Here is a 27,081-nt window from a genome sequence, read left to right as displayed (position 1 = left end):
GGGAGTAAGCTTGCGGGATCAAAAGATTTAGGGAAGTCTTTCCAGAACTTGGAGGCCTAACAGCTGAAAACATAGCTCAGTCTAAACTGGGGATGCTCAAGACAAGGTTCTGAAGAGAGCAGGAAGATGTCAGAGGTTTGTAGTTGGGTGGAGGAGATCATAGAACACTGCCTCTGAGGAATCTGAAAACCCAGCTGAGATGTATGAAGTTGAGGCACTGTTGGACTGGGAACCAGTGTAGGTCAGCAAGCAGAGGACTGATGACTGAATGACATTTGATATGAGTGAGAAACACAGGTGGTGAGAGTTTTGTATGTGAGAGTCTGGGCCAGCAATGCAGCACAGTAGCCAAACCCAGATGTGACAAAGGCATTGATCATTTTACTCAAACAAGAGACCAAACACCCATGCTTGTCCAAAGCACATTTAGTGTAAACTTTGTTAGCATGTGAAGGCAGATATTTATCATCTGTGTTAAATTTCTTACGTGCCTTCTTTTGAGAACAGCCATGGAATATTTTTGCATGTAAATTCCAATGTACTCAGACATACAGTGAATCCACTAAAGCTGTTTGAAATCTGGACAGCTGATTTTTTTGCTCTCAATCTGTATGCAGCTTAGTGTTGACTCTTTCTGACATCAGCTTGTGCTTTGTAAATAACTATAATACCACTTCAAAAAGAAATTGTTCTTTTTATTTCTTAGCAATTGAAATTGATTTTATACACCATTTTTAAGAAGTTACACATTCCATACAGTAGGTGGCAATGAATTTGCCAGGGAGGAACGAATCTTTGAGAAAAGTAACGTCATTAAGTGTATCCATTCATTTTATTTCCTTTATATTCTCTTGTGTTTTTAAACTCACTTTCAAGTTCTGGTGTAGCCAGTATACTAACAAATGAATACCATGCAGAATGCTGCAACATTGAGATACTGCAGAAGGGTCTAGGCTCAAAACGTCAGCTTTTGTGCTCCTGAGATGCTGCTTGGCCTGCTGTGATCATCCAGCTCCACACTTTGTTACCTAGTATGCTGCAACATGTTTATTTTATTTCAGAAAGATTCTGCTCCTGTTGCTTTTTAAAATTTTGTTCTGAATTGTGCTGGAGGACAGATTTCAAACATCGTATTCAGATTAAATTTATTGCTCTGCTTTCAAAGCAGGGAGGTAGGGAGAATTGGCGATGACTAAACTGGTTGGCAACCGGGCAGATATTGTTCCGGTGCCCTGTAAACTTCAGATGGAATGTTGCCTGGATTTCACGGTATTTGGCAGGGAGAAATTTACCATGTTCAGCTCACTGTCATTATTCCACCAAAACTGGCAGTAAGTTTGGGAGGCCTTGCATTTACAGAATAAAGTGACAATTCTATTTCATTTTATTGATTTAATTTACTTTTTTAAGATGTTCTACTTGTAGCTGTCAATTTTCTCCATTGTGATTTCAAAAGCTCCAGCCTTTTTAAAAATAATTCTAATGTTTTAAAATTTTATTCTAGCTCCTTCCATGCCTCAGAACCACTTATTTCACTAGCTAAACATTTACATTAATTGTGTTTAACCTTCTCCATCGATGTGCTGAAATTTCACATTTGTTGTTTCTAACTTGTTGGTAGCAGAGCAAAGATGACGAAGTTGCTAACTATGGGATTTTTGATTGGATTTATGATATGCAGTTAATTCATTTCGACAACTGTCACCTACAGTTGAGTGCTTCTCCATAGACAGTGGATGAATAACTGCTGGCCTGCGGTTGCCTCCCAGGTGGTTATTTAAGATGCGCGTGATTACTAGAAACAAAAATTTGTTTGCTTGCTATTGTTTGAGATAACAGCCTTTTCTTTAAAATCAACTTTTTTTTGATCTCTTTTCAACTGTCCGATTTATGGGTAAGCAGTCCCAAAATGGCAGACTAGTGCCTTGATGTAGAAATGGAGGTTTCCAGAAGTTTGTGTTTTGCAGTTTTGACTGTGGCTTAAATGGAAAATAAACTACTTACGCTACAATTAAATTCTTCCCTATCAAATCTTCAGTGTTTTGCAAGCGTGAATAGTGGGAAACTTCACATTCATGGTATTAAATGCTGTGTTTATCTTCAGCCTAAATGTTTTTAGCGTGGGTTTTAATTGTCAAAAAAAAACTTTTCTGTAAATTTGCACAAGGCCATTTCAATTTACAATGACATTTACTTGTCTGTGTGTTTTTTCTTCTCATCACATTTAAAGCACTTTCACAAACCCCAGATGGGGATCAGCTGATTTGCTTTGCTTTCAGTAAGAGAAATTTGGGCCGTTTTGAATCTGTAATATAGAAACAAAGTGTTCTTTTGAAAAGAGACATTGTGTGAAGTAAACTATTATAAGTGTACAAAGTGCTAATGGAATCAAAATGTTATGGATTGATATGGAGAATTTTGGGAGGTTGGGGGTGGGGAAGCAAAGCCTAATTTGTTTTACTCATGAAACCAATGAAATGAGGATGAAATACTTCACTGAACTGCAAAAACGATTTTGTTTCTTTATTTATTTTGTGGGATGTGGGCAGCGCTGGCAGGCCAAGATGTGTAATCCATTCCGAACTATCGCGAACTGAGCATCTTGTGAGGCTATTTCAGAGGGCTAGTAAGAATCATTTACATTGTTTGAGTCTGGAATCTCATTTTGGCCAGCCCTCGTAAGGTCGGTAGATTTCCTTTCCTAACGGTCTGTAGTTAACTGGATAGATTTTTAAGACTATTGACAGTGATTTCTTGGCCGCCACTACCGATACTAACTTTTTAATTCCAAATGTAATTATTGAATTCAGATGCCATCAACTGCCATGGTAGGATTTGAACCCATGTCCTATGAGCATTAGCTGAATCTCTGGATTAGTAACCCAGTAGCAACTGTTTTGCACAGCTGTTGATGATTTAAAATTTTCCTGAAGAAATTTTTATTGCATAAGCCAGCACTCTGATTCACTGGTTTAACTTGCTTTGTTAACTGTAGAGAAAGTTTAGGACAATATTATGTTTGAACATCAGAGAGAAGTTAATGTATGAGCATAGGAAGAAAGAGCAGGAGTACGCTATTTGATCCTTTGAGCCTGCTCTGCCAATCAGTAAGATGATGGTTGATCTGATTGAAATCGCAAATCTATATTCCTGCCTTCCCTGATTACCCTGAACCTCTCTGCTTAGCAAGAATCTATCCACCTCTGGCTTAAAAATATTCAAGGACTCTGCTTTTGCTGCCTTTTCAGGAAGCTTATTGCAAAAAAACATGGTCCTTTGAGAGAAAAATAATTCACCTAATCCTAAATAGGCAACACCTGAATATTTTTTTGCTATCGACCCTTTGTTCCAGCTTCTACCATAAGAAGAAACATCCTCTTCATGTCTACTTTGTCAAGACCCCTCAAGATCTTGTATGTTTCAAGCAAGTCAACTTTTATGCATCTAAGCACTTCTAGAACCCAGAATGCAGAGAGATCCAGTTGTCTTTGTGTGAGTCGTAAAGGTTAGTATTCAGGAACAGCAAGTACTTAGGAATGTTCACAGAGTGTAATAATTCATCACAAGGGGAGTTGAGTACAGAATTAGGGAGGTGATGGTTTTGTTCTACAGGGGACAAGTGGGAACATATCTGGGCTATGTGCGCAGTGAGGAAGGATGTTAATGTGTTGGAGCCAGTTCAGAGAAGGCATACCGGACTAATATCTGGGATAGAGGCAGTGATTGCCTTTCAGTGTGTTCACGTTCTTTCTTTAAAGAACGTTCTCACTAGTGCCCTTCATAATGGAAGCATAACCTCCAAACTTTTCTGTTCATTTCCCTTCACAATAAGCAGTAATGTTCTGTTAGATTTCTTCAAAAACCTGAATGCAAGTAATTATGATTAATGCAGTAGAACAGCCAGGTCTCTCTGCAACCTCTTAGCATTTAGATGATGGTGATGATGCTGTTTTTAACCTTCCTGATGAAATGGACAGTTTCACATTTTCTATCATGTTCCTTTTACCAGACTTTCCTCCCACTTACTTAACAATCTATACCCTTTAGCAGCCTCTTTATTTCATCTTCACATCTGATTTTCCTACCTATCCTCGTGTTGATACCAAATGTAACAAATATACAAAATGCGGAGGAATGGAATTGTGGGAGATATAGCAGTTTGGATCGGAAATCGGCTTGCTGAAAGAAGGCAGAGGGTGGTAGTTGATGGGAAATGTTCATCCTGGAGACCAGTTACTAGTGGTGTACCACAAGGGTCGGTGTTGGGTCCACTGCTGTTTGTCATTTTTATAAATGACCTGGATGAGGGCGTAGAAGGATGGGTTAGTAAATTTGCAGACGACACTAAGGTCGGTGGAGTTGTGGATAGTGACGAAGGATGCTGTAGGTTGCAGAGAGACATAGATAAGCTGCAGAGCTGGGCTGAGAGGTGGCAAATGGAGATTAATGCAGACAAGTGTGAGGTGATGCACTTCGGTAGGAGTAACCAGAAGGCAAAGTACAGGGCTAATGGTAAGATTCTTAGTAGTGTAGATGAGCAGAGAGATCTTGCTGTCCATGTACACAGATCCTTGAAAGTTGCCACCCAGGTTGACAGGGCTGTTAAGAAGGCATACAGTATTTTAGCTTTTATTAATAGAGGGATTGAGTTCCAGAACCAAGAGGTTATTGTGAAGCTGTACAAAACTCTGGTGCGGCCGCACTTGGAGTATTGTGTACAGTTCTGGTCACCGCATTTATAAGAAGGATGTGGAAGCTTTGGAAAGGGTGCAGAGGATATTTACTAGGATGTTGCCTGGTATGGAGGGAAGGTCTTACGAGGAAAGGCTGAGGGACTTGAGGCTGTTTTCATTAGAGAGAAGAAGGTTGAGAGGTGACTTAATTGAGACATATAAAATAATCAGAGGGTTAGTTAGGGTGGATAGGGAGAGCCTTTTTTCTAGGATGGTGACGGCGAGCACGAGGGGACATAGCTTTAAATTGAGGGGTGAAAGATATAGGACAGATGTCAGAGGTAGTTTCTTTACTCAGAGAGTAGTAAGGGAATGGAACGCTTTGCCTGCGACGATAGTAGATTTGCCAACTTTAGGTACATTTAAGTCGTCATTGGATAAGCATATGGACGTACATGGAATAGTGTAGGTTAGATGGGCTTGAGATCGGTATGAGAGGTCGGCACAACATCGAGGGCCGAAGAACATTACAGCACAGTACAGGCCTTATGTTCTATGACCTATGAGAATGCTACAGTGTGATTTGACCATTTTGCAGTGCTCACTGGGACCGCCACTGCTGCACGTCTGGATGATCCTCTTTGACTTTACACCAGATTTAAACTGTAACTGAGAAAGGCGACGTCACAGTATAGTGATCACTGGATCTTGTGGGCGTCTTTCTTTAAGACCAGCTTTACTTCAGTGCTAACATCAAAATCTAGATCATTTACGATGCGAGAAAAGCAATGTCTTTCCTCCAGGCATTTTCAGTCTGTGCAACAGAGCCTCCAACAGGAGGCGGTGATAATGAGCAAGGCTGTTGCAGCACTTAAACAGGCCACCCCTGAAGGAAAGGGTCTCCGTGGGGGAAGGAGTCCTGATGGGGGAAGAAGGATCAGACAGAAGACAAAGGATTTCTTCAGAAACATGTAGACAACAGATTTAGTTCTGTGTAAATGCTGTGTCCTTCTTGTTAATTTCTCTTCACGTGTGGGATGACCCATTGCCAATGGAATAAAGAATCCTTGCTCGGTGACCTTTGGGCTGTTCACGTATCTCATGTTACCTAGACATATTCTGTGTCTGGCCCCTTTGACAATGCGAAACAGAGAGAGCAGGTTGAAAAATATCATGATAACCCTTAAATGTCCTTTTTAAGGTTTTGATGATAATTGATGATAATGATTTTAGCTTCTCTCTTTGTTTAATCATTTGTTTTGGGGAACCTGAGATTGAGCAGCTAACTGACAGAAACTGTGAGCATTCCAATGACTGACAGCTGTGAGGGGCAGAGGGAGAGAGAATGTTTTGGAATACCTTTGCTCATCCAAATGAGTTCATTCTTGAATGAAGTATTTTAAAATAGATCCTGAGGTAAGGGAGGGTTAAAGCAGGCAAGAGAACCCCGACTGCTTGTTAGTTAACCTTGAGGTATTAGTTGGGGGGTGGGGGGGGAGAGTGATAAGGTGGGCAGGCTGATAGGCTGGCGTTGGATTACATGGTGAGACAGATCATTCACAGGCAAAACGGTCAGGGCAGTGATAGGAAGTGAGGGGCTGAAAGGAAGGGAATGGTGCCTGAATCATACACTCAGCTTTCTGGACACCAGGAGTGATGGAAAGATGACAGACAAGGTCTTTTTTTCTCCTCTTCATTGGTGGGATGTGGGTGTCGCTGGCTGGCCAGCATTTCTTGCCCATCCCTACTTGGCCTTGAGAAGGTGGTGGTGAGCTGCCTTCTTGAACCGCTGTAGTCCTCCTGCTGTGGGTTGACCCACAATGCTATTAGGGAGGGGATTCCAGGATTTTGACCCAGCGACAGTGAAGGAACAGGAATATATTTCCAAGTTAAGATGGTCAGTGACTTGGAGGGGAACTTGTAGGTGGTGGTGTTCCCAAATGTCTGCTGCCCTTGTCCTTCAAAATAGAAGTGGTCATGGGTTTGGAAGGTGCTGTCTGAGGATGTTTGGTGAATTTCTGCAGTGCATTTTGTAGACAGTACACACTGCTGTTACTGAGTGTCGGTGCAACAGGGAGTGGATGCTTGTGAACATGGTGCCAATCAAGCGGCTGCTTTGTCCTGGATGGTGTCAAGCTTCTTGAGTGTCGTTGGGGCTGCACCCATACAGGCAAGTGGGGAGCATTCCATCACACTCCTGCCTTGTGCCTTATAGATAGCGGACAGGCTTTGAGGAGTCAGGAGATGAGTTATTTGCTACAGTATTCCCAGCTTCTGGCCTACACTTGTAGCCATTGTGTTAATGTGGTGAGTCCAGTTGAGTTTCCGTCAATCGTTATCCCCAGGATGGTGATAGTGGGGGATTCAGTGATGGTAACACCATTGAATGTCGAGGGACTGTGGTTAGATTGGCTCTTACTGGTGATGGTCATAGCCTGGCATTTGTGTGGCACGAATGTCACTTTCCATTTATCAGTCCAAGTCTGGATATTGTCCAGATCTTGATGTATTTGAACATGGACTGCTTCAGTATCTGAGGAGTCACGAATGGTGCTGAACATTTGTGCAATCATCAGCGAACATCCCACTTCTGACCTTACGATAGAGGGAAGGTCATTGATGAAGCAGCTGAAGATGATTGGGCCGAGGCCATGACCCTGTGGAACTCCTGCAGAGATGTCCAGGAGCTGAGTTGATTGAACCCAATAACCTCGACCATCTTCCTATGTATCAGTTAAGACTCCAACCACCAGACCGTTTGCCCCCGATACACATAGATTCTAGTTTTGCTCAGGCTCCTTGATGCCACACTCTGTCGAATGCAGCCTTGCTGTCAAGGGCTGTCACTCTCACCTCATCTCTGGAATTCAGCTCTTTTGTCCATGTTTGAACTGAAGCTGTAATGAGGTCAGGAGCTGAGTGGCCCTGGCGGAAACCAAACTGGGCGTCACTGAGCAGGTTATTGCTGAGCAGGTGCTGCTTGATAGCGCTGTTACTGACACCTTCCATCACTTTACTGACGATGGGGCGGTAATTGGCCGAGTTGAATTTGTCCTGCCTTTTTTGTACAGAACATACCTGGGCAATTTTCCACATTGTCAGGTGTATGCCAGTGTTGTAACTGTACTGGAACAGCTTGGCTAGGGGAGCAGCAAGTTCTGGAGCACAAGTCTTCAGTACTATTGCTGGAATGTTGTCAGGATCTGTAGCATTTGCAGTGTCCAATGTCTCCAACCGTTTCTTGATATCACGTGGAGTGAATCGAATTGGCTAAAGACTGGTATCTGTGATGCTGGGGACCACTGGAGGAGGCCAAGATGGATCGTCCACTCAGCACTTCTGGCTGAAGATTGCTGTGAATGCTTCAGCCTTATCTTTTGCACTTATGCACTGGGCTCTCCCATCATTGAGGATGGGAATATTTGTGGAACCTTCTTCTCCTCCAGTGAGTTGTTTAATTGTCCACCACCATTCACGACTGGATATGGCATGACTACAGAGCTTAGACCTGATCAGTTGGTTGTGGGATCGCCTAGCTGTGTCTATCACTTGCTATTTTCGCTGTTTGGTGTGAAAGTAGTCCTGTTTGGTGGCATCACCAGGTTGACACCTCATCTTCAGGAATGCCTGGTGCTGCTCCTGGCATGCCCTCCTGCACTCTCCATTAAACCAGGGTTGATCCCCTGACTTGATGGTAATGGTTGAGTGGGGGATATGCCGGGCCATGAGGTTACAGATTGTGCTGCTGTTGATGGCCCACAGAGCCTCAAGGATGCCCAGCCTTGAGTTGCTAGATCTGTGTGAAGTCTGTCCCATTTAGCACAGTGATACTGCCAAACAACATGATGGTGTTTGTTCTCAACTTGAAGGCAGGACTTCATCTCCACAAAAACTGTGCAATGATCACTCTAACCAATACTGTCGTGGTCAGATCTGTCTGCAGCTGGCAGATTAGTAAGGATGAGGTTAAGTATGTTTTTCCCGCTTGTTGCTTCCCTCCCCACCTGTCGCAGACCCAGCTATGTCCTTTAGGACCCAACCAGCTCGATCAGTCGTACTGCTGCCGAGCCACTGTCGGAGTACATTTTGTGTACTCTATTGTTTGTGTGCTTTGTTGTTCAACATTGAGGAGTTCTGATTCATCAACTGAAAGAGGATGGCATGTGATAATCAGCAGGAGGCTTCCTTGCCCATGTTTAAGCTGAAGCCGTGAGACTTCATGGTGTTGGGAGTCAATGTTGAGACTCCCACAGCAACTCCTTCCTGACTGTATTCCTCTGCTGTGTCTGTCCTGCCGGTGGGACAGGACATATCTAGGAATGGTGATGGTGGTGTCTGGGACATTGTAAGTTATGATTCTGAGAGTGTCAGGCTATTGCTTGACTAGTCTGTGAGACAGCGTTCCCAATTTTGGCACTAACCCCCAGATGTTAGTGAGGAGAACAGGGCTGTTTCTCCCATTGTCTTTGCCAGCACCTAGGTCGATACAAAGTGATCCGTCCAGTTTCATTTCTTTGAGACTTTGTACTGATTTGTACAACTGAGTGGCTTGCTAGGCCATTTCAGAGGGCAGTTGAGAGTCAGTAGCATTGCTGTGAGTCACATGTAGGCCAGACCAGGCAAGAGTTGGCAGATTTCCTCCCCTGAAGGGCATTGGTGAACCAGATGGGTTTTTCTGACAATTGACAATGGATTCATGGTGATCAGTAGATTCTTAATTCCAGACCATTTTTTATAATTCAAATTCCACCATCTGCTGTGGTCGGATTTGAACCCTGTTCCCCAGGATGTCAGAGATAATGGGAACAGCAGATGCTGGAGAATCCAAGATAACAAAGTGTGGAGCTGGATGAACACGGCAGGCCAAGCAGCATCTCAGGAGCACAAAAGCTGACGTTTCGGGCCTAGACCCTTCATCAGAGAGCCTAGCCCGAAACATCAGCTTTTGTGCTCCTGAGATGCTGCTTGGCCTGCTGTGTTCATCCAGCTTCACACTTTATTATCCCCAGGATGTCAGCTAGGTTTCCGGATTAGTAGCCCAATGATAATTCCACTAGGCCATCACCTGCCCTGTCTGAGGAAATTCTTCAAAGCTGCTTTACCCCCTTCCCTGGCACCCATTCTGAATGGCATGCCCTCGTGCTGTTAGATCTTAGTTCCTGCTCTGTACATCGGTGAACTGAGAGCTGAGCCTTTAGCAGGAGTGTAATGGAATAAAGCAAAATAATGACCAGGAGATACTCAACAGTGATGGTCATCATATTCATCATGATAAGTTTCCTCAGCTTTTGTGGTATGATGCCTTGACTTTTAAATGTAACCATCCTTGTTTATGAACACCTCTGTGACCCCAACCTTCCCTATCTCTATCCTCCTCTATCCCCCACATCCCTCCCTATCTCTGTAATTTCCACTAATCCTGATGCATCTCTCTATCTCTGTACCCTCCTCCAGTCCCTATACCCTTCCTGCCTCTGCACCCATCATTTTCTCTGTGTAACTTCCTACAGCCCTGACACCCCTCCTTATCCCTGTAAACCCCCTCCAGCCCCTATGATTCCCTACCACTATAAACTGTTCCAGTCCTTATAATTCCTGAAGATATCTGCACTCTCAATGATCCAGGTCTGTATCACGTTTCCTGATTTCCATTCCTCTCTCTCTCTCTCTCTGTGTTTTCAACTGCATTGCCCCAAGCTCTGGAATTCTCTCCCTTAAGCTGTCTACATCACAACTCCTCTCTTTGTTTAATGGGGATCCTTAAAACTGGTCTGTGGCAAAGCCTTTGGGACCATGCGTCAAAATCTGCCCATGTGGTTGTGTCAGTTTAATATGACTAGGTTGAAGGCAGTATATCAGTACACCTGCTTCACCTGCTGTGCCAACTCTCTGAAAAGCATCCCACCCAGGCCCAGGCCCAGAACCAGACCCATCAACCCCACATTTCACACACACACGCACACACACGCACACACACACACACACACACACACACACACACACCCAAGGGTGGGTTCAATGCCCGGTCCCTGATGCTGCGACTCAGCAGTGCTAACCACTGAGAGAGATGGATATGTGACACCCAAATATTCGGGCCATAACATTGAAGATTTAATGAAAAGGAAGCTCACTTTAAAACTACATCAGCTCCCCCTCTGATTGCAAGCTGTATCATGTCAGTTCTTGTCTGGAGTGAAGCAATTGCCTAAGTAATGAGCTGTCAGGTACTGATTGTTGAGGAAATATTCAAAAATTACATACTGCAAGAGAAAACATTGGCTAAAGCAACTGAACAGCTGAAAATGCTCGAGCTGTATGGTTTAGTAAATTGAATTTATTTGCTTCATTATTTTTGCATCTTCTGGATTATTACAAGACTGTACATTGAAGAGAAAAACAGCAAACTTGTTTCTCATACGCTTTGTGGTGTCCTGCACCTCACCAATGGTGAATGACAAAATTGTTCTGGTGCAGGAGGAAACTCTTGGACATCCCAGGTGTTCTCCTACTTCAAGGACCGTAACTTCCCCGCTCTGTTGATCAAAAGTGTACTCAACCGCATCTTTTGCATTTCCTGCACTTCTGTCCTCAAACCCTCTCCTCCCAACAAAAATAAAAACAGAATCCCCCTCATATATCACCCCACCAACCTCCACATGCAACATTTCATTTCTGCCACCTACAATTTGACCCCATAATCAAAGAGATATTTCCCTCTCCACTCCTATCTGCCTTTTGTAGGGATCACGCTCTCTACGACTCCCTTGTCCGCTCCACACTCCCCACCAACCCCACCCGGCATCTATCCCTGAAACCGCCGGTGATGCTAAACCTACCCCTACACCTCCACGACCCTGCTCAGCTCTATCCAAGACCCAAACCAAACTTTCTATACCTGACAGGGGTTCACCTGTACATCCTCCAATCTGGTGTACTGTGCACATTGCTCTTGAAGTGGCTTCCTCTACATGGGTGAGATGAAACGTAGACTCGGTGACCTATTTGTGGAGCACCTGTGCTCTATAATCAACACTATAATCAACAACACTTTCCGGTCACCAACCGTTTTAACTCCCCCTCCCACTCACTGGGTGACATGTCCGTCCTGGGCCTCTTCCAGTGCCACAATGATGCCACACACAAACTGGAGGAACAGCACCTCATATTTTGTCTCGGGAGCCTACAGCCCAATGGCCTAAACATTGAATTCAGTTTTAAAATCTCCCCACCCTCAGCCTCATCCCATGTCCAATCCTCCCTCTCAACCTTGCCTCCTTGACCTGACACAACCTGTCCATCATCTTCCCCACCTATCCGCTCCTCCCATCCCACTGACCAATCCCCACTAAATCCTACCTCCATCCACCTATCGCCATCCCACCCACCTTTCCCCAGCTCCACTCCTCCCTTGTCTCCTTATTTCCCAGCTTCCTTCCCCCTCCCCAGTCCTGATGAAGAGCCTAGGCCTGAAACGCGACTCTCCTGCACCTCTGATGCTGCCTGGCCTGCTGTGTTCCTCCTGCTCCACACTGTATTGACTAAGTGTGGTCACTGTTACATAGAAATGGTATTGAACCATGCACATTAAGATACCACTTGGGTAATATCCATCTTATCTGAAACTTAATGAATTCGGCAGAGGGATCAGTATGAAGCAGGAAACCACTTGCGTTACTTTCTTCCAATGAGAGAGCAAACAGGGCCTTGATTCACCCTCTCCTCTGAAAGGGGGCATCTGCCAGTGCAATTGTTCTTCAGTATGATGCTAGAGTGCCAACTTAGGTTTGGTCCTCAAGTCCTTGGTGTGGGGCTTGATCTTCAAACCTCAAACTGGGAGCTGCCAATTGAACTGACCCCTGAGGGGTTCCATCATGCCAACAGCAGTCAAGAGGGTTGTCACCATCCAGAACAAAGCACCTCTGCTTGACTGGCACCCAAACGTCAACCATCTTCAACATTCACTCCTCCCATCATTGGTGCTCTGTAGCGGCATTTGATACCATCTAAAAGATGCATTGCAGACTCCTTTAACAACACCTACCAAGCCCACGACCTCTGCCATTTGGAGAGACAAGGGTAGCAGAGCCTATGGGCACACCACCACCTGCCAACTCCCCTCCATGCCGGGCAGCACAGTGACTCAGTAGTTAAGTGTCAGGGGCCCAGTTTCGATCCTACCTTTGGGTGATTGTCGGAGTGGAGTTTGCACATTCTCCCCACGGGGCTTCCTCTGGGTGCTCTAGTTTTCCTCCCACAGCCCAAAGATGTGCACGATAGATGGATGGCAATGGGAAATTGCCCGTAATATCTAGGGATGTGTGAGCTAGGTGGATTAGCCATAGGAAATGTAGGGTTACAGAGATGAGGTAGGGGGTGAGTCTGGTTGGGCTGCTCTTCAGAGGGTCAGTGTGGACCAGTGGGCTGAATGGCCTGCTCCTGCACTGTAGGGATTCCATGATTCTATGCCGTGTAGCATCCGGACTTGGAAATACATCATTGTTTGTTCAATATAGCTGTGCCAAATCCTGGAACCGCCGGCTTCCCTATAAGTGTTGGAGTCTCCCTACACCCTCTGGATGGCAGCTGTTCAAGAAAGTGGCTCATATCAAGGGGCAGTTAGGGATGGGATTAGGAGCTGCCTCAGCCAGTGGGGCCCAGCTCCCATGAATAAATTCTTTAATATTTTCCCTCGGCAGGTGGGAGCTCGGTTTTAACGTCCTGTCTGAAAGGTCGCTTCCCTATCAATGCTGCAAAGTTTACCCTAACCTGTTAGTAACTAAGCACAGGACCTCACGATTCAGTGGTTTAACCAGGAAGTATACCAGAGGATCTAAAATATTGTGACAGAGTTTAGTCCTGTCAAATAATCGTGCGCATTGATTCTGTGGACACTAAATGCAACTTTTGGTTGTGAATGTTTTTTTTTGTCCCAAGTGCAGCTCCTGGATAATGCAAAATGAAGGATTGAGGCTAATGCAGCTGAAGGCAGTCCAGTCCCTTGCTGCACTCTGTCTCTCTTTATTAAATCTGACTTTGTGTCTTACAGCTGGGTATTGTAACTGAGTCATTCCACAGCGGGGAAAGGTTAACGACAGTGTCTGTTTTATTGTACCTTTTAAAAGCTTCAAAATTGCTTTGTGTGATATTAATATCTAAATGCTGTGCAACGATGTTAAACTATGTGTCAACCAGTTGAACAAAAGTATTTAAAACAAGTGTGTTATCATCCCTGTTAAAATAAGAAGAATTTGATCGCAAGCATGTCTCACACTCCTGCATTTTCACCAGGTTAATTGTTTCAATTTCAATTAATTTTTGTTCCTAATTTCTAAACAAAACAAAAATGGAAATCAGTGTGCGACAAGTTAGCACATTTTGAAAAGGGGTTTTCATTTCCAAGATGGCTGTTAAATACAAGACAAAATTTATTCTTTTCAGCTGGATTGATTTGAGGACAAAAGGTTACATACAGCCCCTAAATCAATTGTGCTTAATCGGAGGATAGAGATAACGTTTTACAAAATTTAAACAAAATACACCAAAAGGGGTTCCTTGATGGTGTAGGTTACGTTGCAGCTTCAACACCTGTCGATCCTTTTTTTAATCTTTTAATTTTATTTGTTGCATTTGTATTATATCTGGTGGATTAAATGATGCGTGTCCTGTCACCATGTCTTTTATGTGGCATGACATGCATTTCATACTCTGCTTCCTGTGAGACACAGTAAATTCTTGCTGGCTGCTTTGTTTTCTCACCTTTTTCAGCACCATGTCTAATGCAGGCTTACACCTCTCCAGAGACTCTTGCAGAGCTGCACTGAGGGAGAGGCAGTGTAATTGAGTAGATTTTTTTTCCGAAAATGGGGAGAACTGAGGTAATTACCTTGTGACTGAACGAACTCACAGCCTCCTTTCCTATTTAATATCCTTGACCACAGCTGGATCAATTGTATTTTTTTTTGTGGCCTCATGGATTTTTTTGAGCCCATTGTTGAGAAGTTAGACTGCCTGGTCCACTGTCTGTTGCCACACTTCTTTACAATGTTCTGCTTGCAACAAAAATGTAATTTCTTTTTCCCAAAATTGATGCAAAAAAAAAGACTAAGGAAGGGGTTTTAGTTAAATGCTGATTTTTTTTCAGTTGTTCTCTATATAATTAGGTAGATATTGCTTTAGAAAGAAAAAAAATGCTACATTACTGTAGCAACTTCTATGACCTCTGGTTGTCTAGAGCAGTTTTCATACAAACAAAGTTGGCCATTCAGCCCTCAAGCCTGTTCTACCACCCACTCAGGTTAGAGTTGATCTGTTTATGTTTTGACTTCCACATTCCCATTTTTCCTCAATCACCTTTGATCCTGCACCTAACAAGAATCTACTAACCTCTGCCTTTAAAAGTATTCTTTGACCCCCAGCTCCAACACCTTCCAAGTCAGATCCTTACAAAACTATATAAGTTGCAGAAAGACAATTTCTCTGCATTGCTGTCTCAAAAGGGGAGTCCGAATGTTAAAACAGAGCTCCCTACTTTCTGGGCTCACCCACAAGAAGAAACATCTGTTCTTCTTCCGCCTCTCAAGATCTGGTACTTTTCAATGACTGCTCCACTTTGCAGATCTCCAGAGGAAGCCAGCTGTCCAGCTGATCCTCATAAGGCAACCTGCTCATTCCAGCTATCAACCTGCACTGCTTCCAAAATATTCACATTCTTCCTTGAGTGAGGAAACCGAAACAGTACACAGATTTCACGATGATAGCATTCCATTAACCTTCTTACTTGCTGTACCTGCACACTAACGTTTTGTGACTCTTACAATGCAACAAATTGGATCCCACAGTCAACGATGCACAACTTGCTGTAAGGTAGCAGGGGAATAGGGCTTCTGAGCCTGGGGCTCGTCCACTCCATCCAGGTTTCTTTTTGTTTCTCATTTATTTTTCTCCTCTTTGTTTTTTTACTTACCTCTTGGGAAGACCTCAGTCCTGGCAATGGTGTCCATTCCCAGCAGCGAGTAGGCGCAGCACCACAGACCCAACGGCAGATTCAGAGGTGGGTTTGTGTTCACGGCAGCTTCTCCGTCCAACAGGAAATTCGTCGAGGTGGAGGTGAAGTTGGGAGTGGCACGAGAGCCAGCGGCAGCTGCTGCATTGGCGAGGTGGGCCCAAAGCAGACTCATGGCAGCGGAATCAAGTTTGGGCCTGGTGCGGTACCCGGTGACGTCAGTGGTGTCTGTGTTGGCAAGACCCATGAGGGCTCATGATGGCGAGGGTGTCTGCCGCGGAGAGATGGCGCCGAAGAGAAGTGACTTCCGTTCCAGCGGCAGCACGGGGAAGGGGACTCGTACCTGGCCATTAGAACTATGGTCCATTGCTTAGCTAGAAGGATTGTAAAGTTGAACACTATTTCTTTATTTTTTCATCTTTCTGCCTTTACATTCTGTGTTTTGGTTCCTTCCTCTGTGTGTTAAGATGGAGCCAGGGAGTGGCGACACTATACAACACTTTTCACTGTATTTTGAAACAAAACACACGTGACAATAAATAAATAAGTCAAAATAAATCTTATTGTTGGTTGCTAATGTAATGTAGGAGATATGGCAGCTGATGTTTATACAGCAAGTGCCCCTAGCAAATCCTCTGTTTCTGTTGAACGTTGGTTGAGGGATAAATATTTGAGAAGAATACATTGGCCCTTCTCCTCCCCTGAATTTCAAGTTCCTCACTTTCCGGGGAATGCCACTTTTCTTGCTTCCCATAACCTAGCGATTCCCAAAAGAGAATATTGGAATACTCTGCATTGGCTTGTGCTGTGCTTTAATTTGCGCACTGGTTATCATTGAGAAAAATGGCTTTTCTCCCATCTCACAGTTGAATTGAACATCTAATTGCTGTTCAAAATTTAAACAGTGGAGTTCTGGTTGTTGAATGTAACACTAGGAAGCAAATGCAGAAAATTAATGCTGTAAGTCATAGTCAGAAATAGCCAAAATTTATTAGCTTCCCATTTAGTGTTGTTCCTGTCTTACCATCCATGTTTGCTTTTGAGCAGAATTCAGTCCTGCTGTAAATTGCTTGTCACTGCTGTTTATATTGTCCGGACTCCCTAGATTCTCTTATTTCAAGATTTATCTCTGTTCTCTACTCGGCATTCTACACTCTCTCTTCCCTTCTCCTTACAGTTGACCTTTAAATTGATTGCTTGATCTGAGAAAATGGATTTTTCTTTAATAACCTTCTGTTCTATTAAACTCTTAAACTTCATCTCCTAATCTTCAGCTCATCCCCACGCGCAGCTTTATCTCCCAGCACTGTCTGCATGTGACTGCACACTAAAGTCCTCATTTTTGCATACAGGCTGGTGGCTGAAGGGTTTTCTATATTCATTAGTGTTCAGTTACTCATGGGACAGAACACTGCGATGAGTGAAGCTAAACTGGCTTTGTCAAAAAACTATGACTGAAAATAGAAACCTGAGCACAGATATGCAGAGATTTAAACAGAGGATAAATATTTTATCTTGACTATTTTAGATAGTTGGGATGAAGAAAAATCAGTACAGCACAGAACTATAAAATTGTGTAGGGGAGAATTGTGGGGTGGCATGGTGGCACAGTGAATAGCATTGCTGCCTCATGTGTAGCACCAGGGGCCCGGGTTCGATTCCACCCTCAGGTGACTGTCTTTGTGGAGTTTGCTCATTCTCCCTGTGTGTCCAGGTGCTCCAGTTTCCTCCCATAGACCACAGATTAGGGTGGATAGGCCATGCTAAATTGTCCATAGTGTCCAGGGATGTGTCGCCTTGGTGGATTAACCGTGGGAAATGTGGTGTTACAGGAATAGGGTAGGTGGTGAGTCCATGTGGGATTCTGTTTGGAGGATTGGTATGGACTCCATGAGCCAAATGGTCTGCTACCATACTGGAGAGAATTTTATAAAACTATGTAATTTCTGTGTCTTAACTACTCAACGTTACAAAGTATATGTAGTAGGCAATTCCCACATACAGAACATACATTGTATGCACTTAGCATTGATGTACATGTTTCTGATGATCCAGTTAGCCTTTGTAGCCGTTTTAGTTAGTGAGCCTAGTTAGCCCTAGTACTTTGCTTTGTTAAAAGACACATTATATTCCTTTCTGTCTTCCTGACACAATGTACTGCTTTTATTGCTGAATTTTATTTAGTGTCCGAAAAACGCTTCCATTCAAAGTGGCGAAACTGGTGTTACGTAGTAAGGGTCAAATTAATAATGAAGCAAGAAAAAAAATGGAATCCTGGATGATTTATGTGCAATTGATTTACTAAACAATCCTGTAATTAAACTAAAATCTGTAAGGGGTTTGAGAAAATCAATATGCAACACCTCTGCTTGAAAGATCTAAAGGCATCTCTCTTCTGAGCTTTAACATCACTCATTGCTTTTGGCACTTGGTAACTGCTATTTTAGATCTTGCCATGTTTCAGTGTAAATTGATTGGATTTTTCACCAAGGTTCCTTGCAGTTTAATATCCATTTCCAAACGTACTGATATTCCCTTTGCAGATTCAACCTGATGGTTTTGGAGGTTGTTTAACTCTGTCAGACCTCTGGAGTATGCACAGCTTAATGGAAAGGAGCTATCCAAACCAATTTACCTGGAAAGAGCTATCAAATTAATCCCACTTTCCATTTCTTTCCCGTAGTTCTCCAAACCTTTTGTCCTCTTAATATTTATCCACTGGAGTTCTGAGAGTTTCCGGCTCTGCTTTCATCATCCTTTTTCAGGCAGTGCATCACAACTAATTGAAGAAAAGAAATTCTTTCTGCTGGCTTTGTCGTCCTAAGTTGATGTCCTCTAGTTTTTGGGCCTTCTGTAAATGAGAACAGTTTCTCCCCATCTGCTCTTCCAGATCATTAATGATTTTGAACACCTCTATCGGACCTTCGCTCAACATTTTCTACGCCAAGCAGATCTCTACCAACTTCTCCAAATAATCCACACAGTCAGTTTCTCATCCCCAGAACTATTCTTTTGAAACTTTTCAATATCCTCTCCAGTGTGTTCACATTCTTAGAATATACACATTCCCAAACAAGATTGAGAGAAGGGTCACCAAATTGATTACTGAAATGAGGGGGTGCTCTCCTGTGAGTAAAACAGGTAAGTGAGACATTTTACAGCCTGGAGTTTGGATGAACGAGCGATGACCTAATTGAGAAAAGTAGTGTTTCTCCAAGGGCTCGCCAGGGTACGTGCTGGGAGTATGTTTCCCAAGTCTGAGTGAAAAGTCACCATTGAGGCTGACATGAGGGGGAAATGTGTTCACTCAAAAGTTTGTGTATTTTTGAGAATTCTCCATTCCAGACAGCTAGAGATGTACAAGACTAAGGTCAAATGCTCTGGTAATTGAAACATACTGGGAAGCTGGATTTGAGGTCATAGATCAGCTGTGATCTTATTGAATAACGGACAGATTCATGAGCCTCAGAAGTCCACTTTCTTACTTTCTTAGACTGGAATGTGGTAGGAACACTATTTTCTGTTGAGATGCTCCTTTTTTGTTTGAATTGAATATAATCAGAATGTGAACTCAATGTACGGAATACATGTAACTCTTCTTTGAATGTGTTGTTGTCATCCTATCCATCTAATTTCAGTACTTTTCTTCTCTCGTTGCCCTCCACATTACCAGAACACCCCCACAGGGACACCAATTTTCATTGTAAATGCTACAGACCGGGACCAGGGCACAGGTGGCAGCGTGCTGTATTCATTCCAACCTCCATCGCGGTTCTTCTCCATTGATGGTGCCCGCGGAGTTGTAACTGTCCACAGACCACTGGATTATGAGACTACCCAAGCCTATCAGCTCCAAGTCAATGGAACGGTATGAACCTGATTATACTTCAATATTCTGTATGATAGGAGTATGTCCGAATGTCAGTCTGCACTGCCCTGGAGTAAGGGAAGTTTGACTTGATCTCCTACTACTTCTAATACTATTCGTTCATGAGATTTGGGTGTTGCCGCCTGAGCCTGTGTTTATTGTCCATTTTTCATTGCCCAGAGAACAGTGAAGAGTGAACCATATTGCTGTGAGTCTGAAGTCATATGTAGGCCAGGCCAGGTAAGGACAGCAGATTTCCTTCCCCTGAAGGACATGTGTGAAGCAGATGGGCTCATACTGAATCTGTGATTGGATGCTGGCAGAAGTTGCACATCGTCCCCGTGTGGGTTTCCTTTGGGTGCCCCAGTTTCCTCCCACAGCCCAAAGCTATGCAGGTTAGGGTGGATTGGCCGTGCTAAATTACCCAGGGATATGCAGACTGGTTGGGTTATCTGTGGTTAATGTAGGGTTACAGGGATAGGGTAGGGGTGGGTCTGGGTGGGATGCTTTACAAAGGGTCAGGGCTGAATTGCCTTCTCCCACACTGTAAGGAATTTATGATTCTGTAAGAATCGGGCAGTTTCAGACTGTGTTACGTGCACTGGTCCCTGGAGTAGGCCTTGAGTCTATACTGACTCCAAGCAAGAGTGCCTTCCCCACACTGAGCCACAACTGGCTCAGAGAGCAAACTGACATGGAGCAACAGCTTTGGAAAACATGAAAGATATGTTGAAAGATTTAGAAAGAGCCTTGAAGAGGTAGCGATTTACTAAATGGCAGAGATTTAGAGAGAGCCATCGAGAGAATGAGCCTGATAGTTGATGGCTATTTCATTGATTCAATGCAAAAAGAGATAGGTAGGGAGCATCTGGTGTGAGGAAATCAAATATGGTAAATTACGAACAACATCTGAGGAAAATCAATAGGATAAGTTTTACATAAACTAATCAGAATTTTTTTTTAAGTTTAATGGGAGCGTATTTGCTGCCTTTGCACCTGAAAGAGCTGACAGGTGATTTGTTTTTGCTCTTTGCCAATGTGAACATATTAATCAGAGGTAGTGACAAATAAGCCCACAGTTAGTGACATCTATTATTCATTTACTTAAAATTTAATTAGCAGTCACTAATGACTTCTGTCACCAGGGACAAAATATTCTGTTTGACTCGATGAATTTGAGATGTTCATTTATAATGGCTAAATTTGTCCTCTGACTTCTAGAAAGTAAAATAAATTTGCATATACTCAGTACCTATCTTGACCACTGGGCGCCTAAAACCTTTTTACAACTAATAAAATATTTTGAAGTGTGATGTCAAGGTAGGAGATGAGGCAACCAATTTCTGCACAAGAAACTCCTAGGACAGCACGGTGGCCCAGTGGTTAGCACTGTTGCCTTACAACACCAGGGACCCAGGTTCAGTTACTTGGGTGACTGTCTGTGTGGAGTTTGCACATTCTCCCCCATGTCTGTGTGGGTTTCTTCCGGATGCTGCAGTTTCCTCTCTCAGTCCAAAAATATGCAGATTAGATGGATTGACTACGCTAAATTGTCCACAGAGTGCAAGAATTAGACATGGGAGATGCAGGTTTTCAGGAATAGATAGCGGGCAGGTCAGCGTGGACTCAATGGGGTGAATGGCCTCTTTGCACACGGTAGGGATTCTATGGTTCAATCTGATAGTCACCCAGTAATCCCCAGGTATCAATAGACAGATCAATGACCTCGTGGCTTTGTTGTTAGACTATTAATCCAGAGACCACAGAAAATGATCTGCACACCTAGGTTCAAATTCCAACGTGCTGATGGAATTTGAATTCAATAATAATCTAGAAATAAGAGTCTTTAATAACCATGAGTCCATTGTCAATTGTCAGGAAAAACCCACTTGCCTCACTTGTGTCCTTACTGCCATCCTGACCTGGTCTGGTCTACATGCGACTCCAGACCCACAGCAATGTGCTTGATTATTAACTACCCTCTGGGCAATTAGGGGCAGGCAATAAATGCTGCCTAGCCAGCGATGCCCTCATCCCGTGAATGAATTGCAAAAAAGACTGCCGAAGAGACACCAGAGAGAACGGGGCTCGCTGTTGAAAATAACCCATAAGCAGAATGAACATCTTATTTGAAAGGTGACAGCGTGGCATTCCCTCGGCACTACAATGGGAATATTGAGGGAATGTCAGCTGAGATATATCTTTATGTTTCTGGAATGGGTCTTGTGACCTCAACCTCTGGGCTCAAAGCTGAGACTGAGAGTGACAGAGCAATGGGGGCTTGCACCCTGCAAATCCCCCAGTATAACCTCAACCGTTCTTCTGTACAATGCGGGAGGGAGCAATCAATCCTGTTCCAAATTATGGAAGCTTCTTCTGTGTACTCGCAGCTCAGGTTCTGCTTGCTAAAATTTCAGTGTGATCATGTTGGGTTAGGGGTTAATGTGGGCTGCAATGTAATGTAGAATTGCAATTAAACACAGCCGACCACATAGATGAAATTTCCCAGCTACGTACAAAGCCTGTCGCAGCATCTTTTTACTCCCGGGGCTCAGTAAAAGACAGCCTGAAATTATAGGGAGCTTCAGGTCTTAAGCCCTGAGTTGCGAGTCTAAGCTGTGACTGATTCCCAGTGACTGAATTCAGTGAAATGAAAATTGCAAAAATTAAACAGACCAAATTCAATCCCATTAAGTCAGTTTCTACGAGTTGGTTCAGTGACCAATAACTTTCACTGAGATCAGTTGCTTATCACAAGCCCTCATAAGTATCTTTTAATTTAAAGGTAGGTCAGCCAGTAAGGATTAACCTTACATGTGAAATGAGGTTGAGAGGTTTCTTACGAATTATTTTTCTGCTGTCCGTCGCACACTAGACCAGTGTTATCTCTCAAAGAAACACAGCTCACCCTTTTAAGGTCTGTTTGAGCATACTATCAACTTGTTTGCATCACACGCCAGTGCCTTTTCATGAACAATATGCAAACTTTGCCTAAAAGGAACCTTATTAAATGTTTTCTGACGGTCTGAGAATGTAAGTGTCACTTGTAACTAGGTTAATGTAACTTAGAAACCAAATGAGAATGGATTGATATCGCTGATATATAGAATTAGACTCGCATCTGTATAGATAGAGGGATATAGACATTGAAACTTAGTAATTAAGAGCAGGAGTCAGCCTTTCTGCCCATTGGGTCCCCCCCACCTTTCAATCTGATCAAGGCTAACCTTCAGTCTCAACACCACACGTCCACTCTCTGTCCATGCTACTTGGTACCATCAGCCTCTCAAAATCTATCACTTTCTCAAATTATTCAGCACCTGACCTATTTAGTTGCTCTTAATAAGTCAACCCCTTTCATTACAAGAGAGTAGTGAATCTCTTTTGAACTACTTCCAATGCCAGTACATCCTTTCTTAAATATGGGGACCAAAGCTGTGCAGAGTAGGTTCAGGGTTGTCTTGCTAGTGTCCTGGGCAAATTCTCTCCCCTAAATAACATCAATGAAATGACTACTTGACTGCCCATCCCGTTGCTGTTTTGGGATTTTCTGTACTGTTGTAATCCAGACCTGACAGCTCACCGCACATGAAGGGCCATTCATTAGAGACATTGCAGACACAAAAAGGTTGCGCTAGACAAAGGCAGGTTTTTATCTGTCAATATTTATAAAATAAATTGCATAATTACAAATGAAGAAATAGTACAATAAAAGACAATGTGGACATAGTTTCATTTACATGTAGATTTATTCTATTTGTTTCAGGATCAAGACAAAGACCATCCTCTCTCTACACTGGCTAACCTCGCAGTCACCATTACTGATATCCAGGATATGGATCCTATATTTGTAAATCTACCTTACAGCACAAACATTTACGAGAACTCCCCTCCAGTGAGTAGCAGTTTTCTGTATATCTCCACGATTGCACTTGATATTCAGAAGGTGTGGAAAGGCATATTGGATGAGGATTATTTCCTGTACTTCCAATAGCATGTCCCCCTTGCAATGTAAACTCTCATTGTAAATTTGTCACACTGTAATTATGACATCCTGCCAGTGGTGGCAGCACTACAACACCCTGTGTAACCCATAATGCAGCAGTATCCCTGGTGGTAATATCTTGAACTGAACATGAAGAGAATTGAGGGTCTATTTTGTTTTAATACTTTTGGTAATAATTGGTAAGTTATCAAATCATTGTTCAAGTGGCTGCAAACTCTGTTTCAGGACCATAAATCTTGGTTGATGTGGTCGGTGTAGTTGTTTTAATCAATCTGTTTGGATATGTAATGACACATCTCTGGGCAGGTCAGGCTCAAACCCAGACCTATTGGCCTAGTTGTAGAGACACTATCACTGTGCAAAAAGACCCACATGCTTGTATTGCCTTACCTCATCCCAAACAAATGATTTTAACTCATCCTGTAGCAACTAAAGACCTAACCCAGGTGGGTATTAAATTTTCCATCTGAAACTATTCAATTGTCTGAGTAGATCAGAGATATCATGTGTTATGCAAGATGATTGACATCATCCAGGACCAATCAGTGCACTTGGTTTGGCAGTAGCCCCACCCCTCCAACATTCCACCACACCCAACCCCTTGACCACCCCACCCACTGCTCCTCCACACCTCCGACCTGACTGTGCCCTATCCTCCGCCACACCCCCACCCCTCTACCATACCCCAAACCTCTACCACAAACCCCGACCCTTCAACTACACTCCCATCATTTCACCACCTCCCAACGTCTCCACCACCACCTCACGCAGTTGTCTAGACATCTGGTTTATGACAGAATAATACCAATAGCGTAGGCTCGGTTCCCACAGCAGATGAGGTTACCATAGAGGGGCTTCCTTCTCAACCTGCACCTGAGGTCTGGTGATTCTCAGGGCAAACCACCACCAGCTCTCCCCTCTCTCATGTGGTAGAACAATGGTGACTTTACGTTTGGATGTTAACTGAATGAGTATTTAAGGGAGGATAGGAGTTTCTCACAGGTTAGACAAATGATGCTTCCTCAAACAATGTCAGACAGAGTAGACGAGCTGGCCCAGTGCCCTGTTACTGCTGTGATTTCACTAGTGTATGGAATGTAGAGAAACATAGCAACTGTCTTCACACTGGCATGGGATTTATTGCATGTCATTTCTGAGAGACAGGATAGGTTAAATCTCATCTTGTTCATCATGTTTATAGAGTTAAAATACTTTTTTTATTATGGAATCCCTAAAGCGTGGAAACAGAGGGCATCCAAGCAGTTCTTTATGGATTCGGTTAAATAAGGTTAAGAGAAGGCTCCACAACAGCAGTTTGCTTAAGTACCAACATTTATTGAGTAAAAAGACAAAAAAAGAAAGCAACATTTATTAAGTAACTAAAAATAATGAAAAGGAGAGAAAAAATGATAAGCCTCACACCCTCCTGTCCATCGGGGACCCCTTGATCGACAGCTGGTCTAGAGGCTAAGGTTGTTTCTGGCACTGTTTGCAATCCCAGTCCGAGGTGAAGTCCCCTGATTTGAAACGATATACTGTGTCTTACATTGTGTAACAAACAGCTTGGCACAGAAAAACATGTTGATTGAGCTCTCTTCGGCATGTACAGGAATGTTCACAGGACTCATTCGAGGTCAGGCAGCTGTCGAAGGTCATCAACAAGTTTTACCCTTCGGCCAATCCTATACACAGGCCACTCAGCCCAAGTCCACACTGACTTTCCAGAGAGCATCCCACTCACACTTGCCCTTCTTACGCTAATGCGATGGCTTATCCACCTAAACTACACATCCCTGGACACTATGAGCAATTTAGCATAGCCGATCCACCTAACCTGCACATCTTTGGACTGTGGGAGGAAACCGGAGCACCCAGAGGAAACCCACGCAGACATGGGGAGAATGTACAAACTCCACACAGACAGTCATCTGAGGCTGGAATTGAACCCAGGTGCTGAGAGGCAACAGGTGCTAACCACTGAGCCACCGTGCAGCCCCTTTCACAAAATAGGGAAGATTAAGGCATGTGGGAATTGGTAATGGCGCTTGTAATGGGTGTGCTAGGTAGGGCATTCGTTTGCAGTTCTTTATGAAACTTTTTCTCTCCCATCAATTTAAGCGAAACACTGCTGATCGTGTTGATTTGGATGTTAAAGCTCAACTTCAGCCTATGAGTGTGGTAAAGATTCTACACAAATGTGAAATTCCAAGGGCAGACTAGAGTGCAAGGTTTAAACTGGTGATCAAAAGAGACATTCTCCATCCTCACAGGGTTTTAATATACTGCACTCATGCTTCAGCAACACCTCGTTCAAAGGAAATCTTCCTGAGGTGTTTCAGTTAATATCCTCATTACTGTCCTGATTTTCGCGTATAGCCTTCCTCAGCAGAACATTAATCCTTATCATTAAATATTTAAAGATAATTAGAATGAATAGTCAGGATAAAGTGCTAATGTATCGATGAAGCCCAATCAGCCATGTCCTTCAAATGTTGCATTAATGAGGCAGCAGGTCTGTTGGACAAATCTTTACCAAGATTAAAGTTTATCCCATGTGCTGCTGGACAGAATAGGCTGTTACCAACTCTCAAGTTAAGAAAGGTTGAGGCGCTCCGTTATAAATACAGAATGTCTGGGTACGTTCTGTTACACAGTGGCTCAGTGATTGCACTGCTGCCTTTCAGCACCGGGGTCAGGGTTCATATCCCACTCTCGGGTGACTTTCAGTGTAGAGTTTGCATCTTCTCCCCGTGTCCCGAACCCTAACCCTATCGCAGGTTTCCTCCCACAGTCCAACACTGTGCAGGTTAGGATGGATTGGTCACGTTCAATGTCCCATACCGTCCAGGAATGTTCAGGCTAGGCGGATAGGCCATGGTAAATGGAAGGTTACAGGGATAGGAAGTGGATCTGTGTGGAGTGCTCTTCGGAGGACTGGTGTGAACTCGATGGGCTGAATGGCCTCCCCCCACACTGTGGGGATTCTATGATTTCATGAGGACGCGTGCAACAGCTGCCCATGTGCTGCATCTTGTATGCTGTGTGGTTAGATCTGTTCTCTGTGTAAAGCCTGTGGTTTCACTTGCTTGAATTTGACACACTGATATATTTTACTTACTTCTCGGATTGCGGATTGTCGCTGATGTTCCACTGCACAGGCGGTGGCTGGTCATACCATTCGTTGGCTCACCTTTAATGCGATGGCCACATCCTTTGTTTGAACCCTCTCTCCCCAGTATGGAAACCTCAGCACCTGGGTAACTTAGCACAAAACCTTTTAAACTGTAGATTCTCATGCCGATTGCAGTACCATTCCCTGGTGTGTTTATTTCGGTTTGGAGAGATATGAAGGCAAGACAAGGAGATGCTTACCTTGGATACAGACCCAAAAGATACCATGGACAGGACGAATGTGGTCTATAAGATACCATGCAGAGACTGCACAAAACATTGTGTGGGGCAAACTGTCTGACAACTAGCAGCCAGCATCCACAAACAGCGAACAACTAAATGACACAACCAGATGTCCTTG

At 43.6% G+C, this 27,081-nt stretch overlaps 1 protein-coding gene across 1 annotated transcript in view; it reads left to right on the top strand.

Moving 5' to 3' along the window:
* Positions 1-27,081, top strand: part of cdh23 (cadherin-related 23) — an 807,091-nt gene that overhangs the window by 179,325 nt on the left and 600,685 nt on the right. Inside the window, exons 7-8 of the mRNA XM_059640347.1 lie at positions 19,349-19,543; positions 23,310-23,438. Coding sequence (XP_059496330.1) covers positions 19,349-19,543; positions 23,310-23,438 — 324 coding nt within the window. The remainder of the gene's footprint in view (positions 1-19,348; positions 19,544-23,309; positions 23,439-27,081) is intronic.

This window comes from Stegostoma tigrinum, chromosome 37 (assembly GCF_030684315.1).
Source record: "Stegostoma tigrinum isolate sSteTig4 chromosome 37, sSteTig4.hap1, whole genome shotgun sequence".
Lineage (NCBI taxonomy): Eukaryota > Metazoa > Chordata > Chondrichthyes > Orectolobiformes > Stegostomatidae > Stegostoma > Stegostoma tigrinum.
This window is presented reverse-complemented; position numbering and strand designations above follow the sequence as displayed.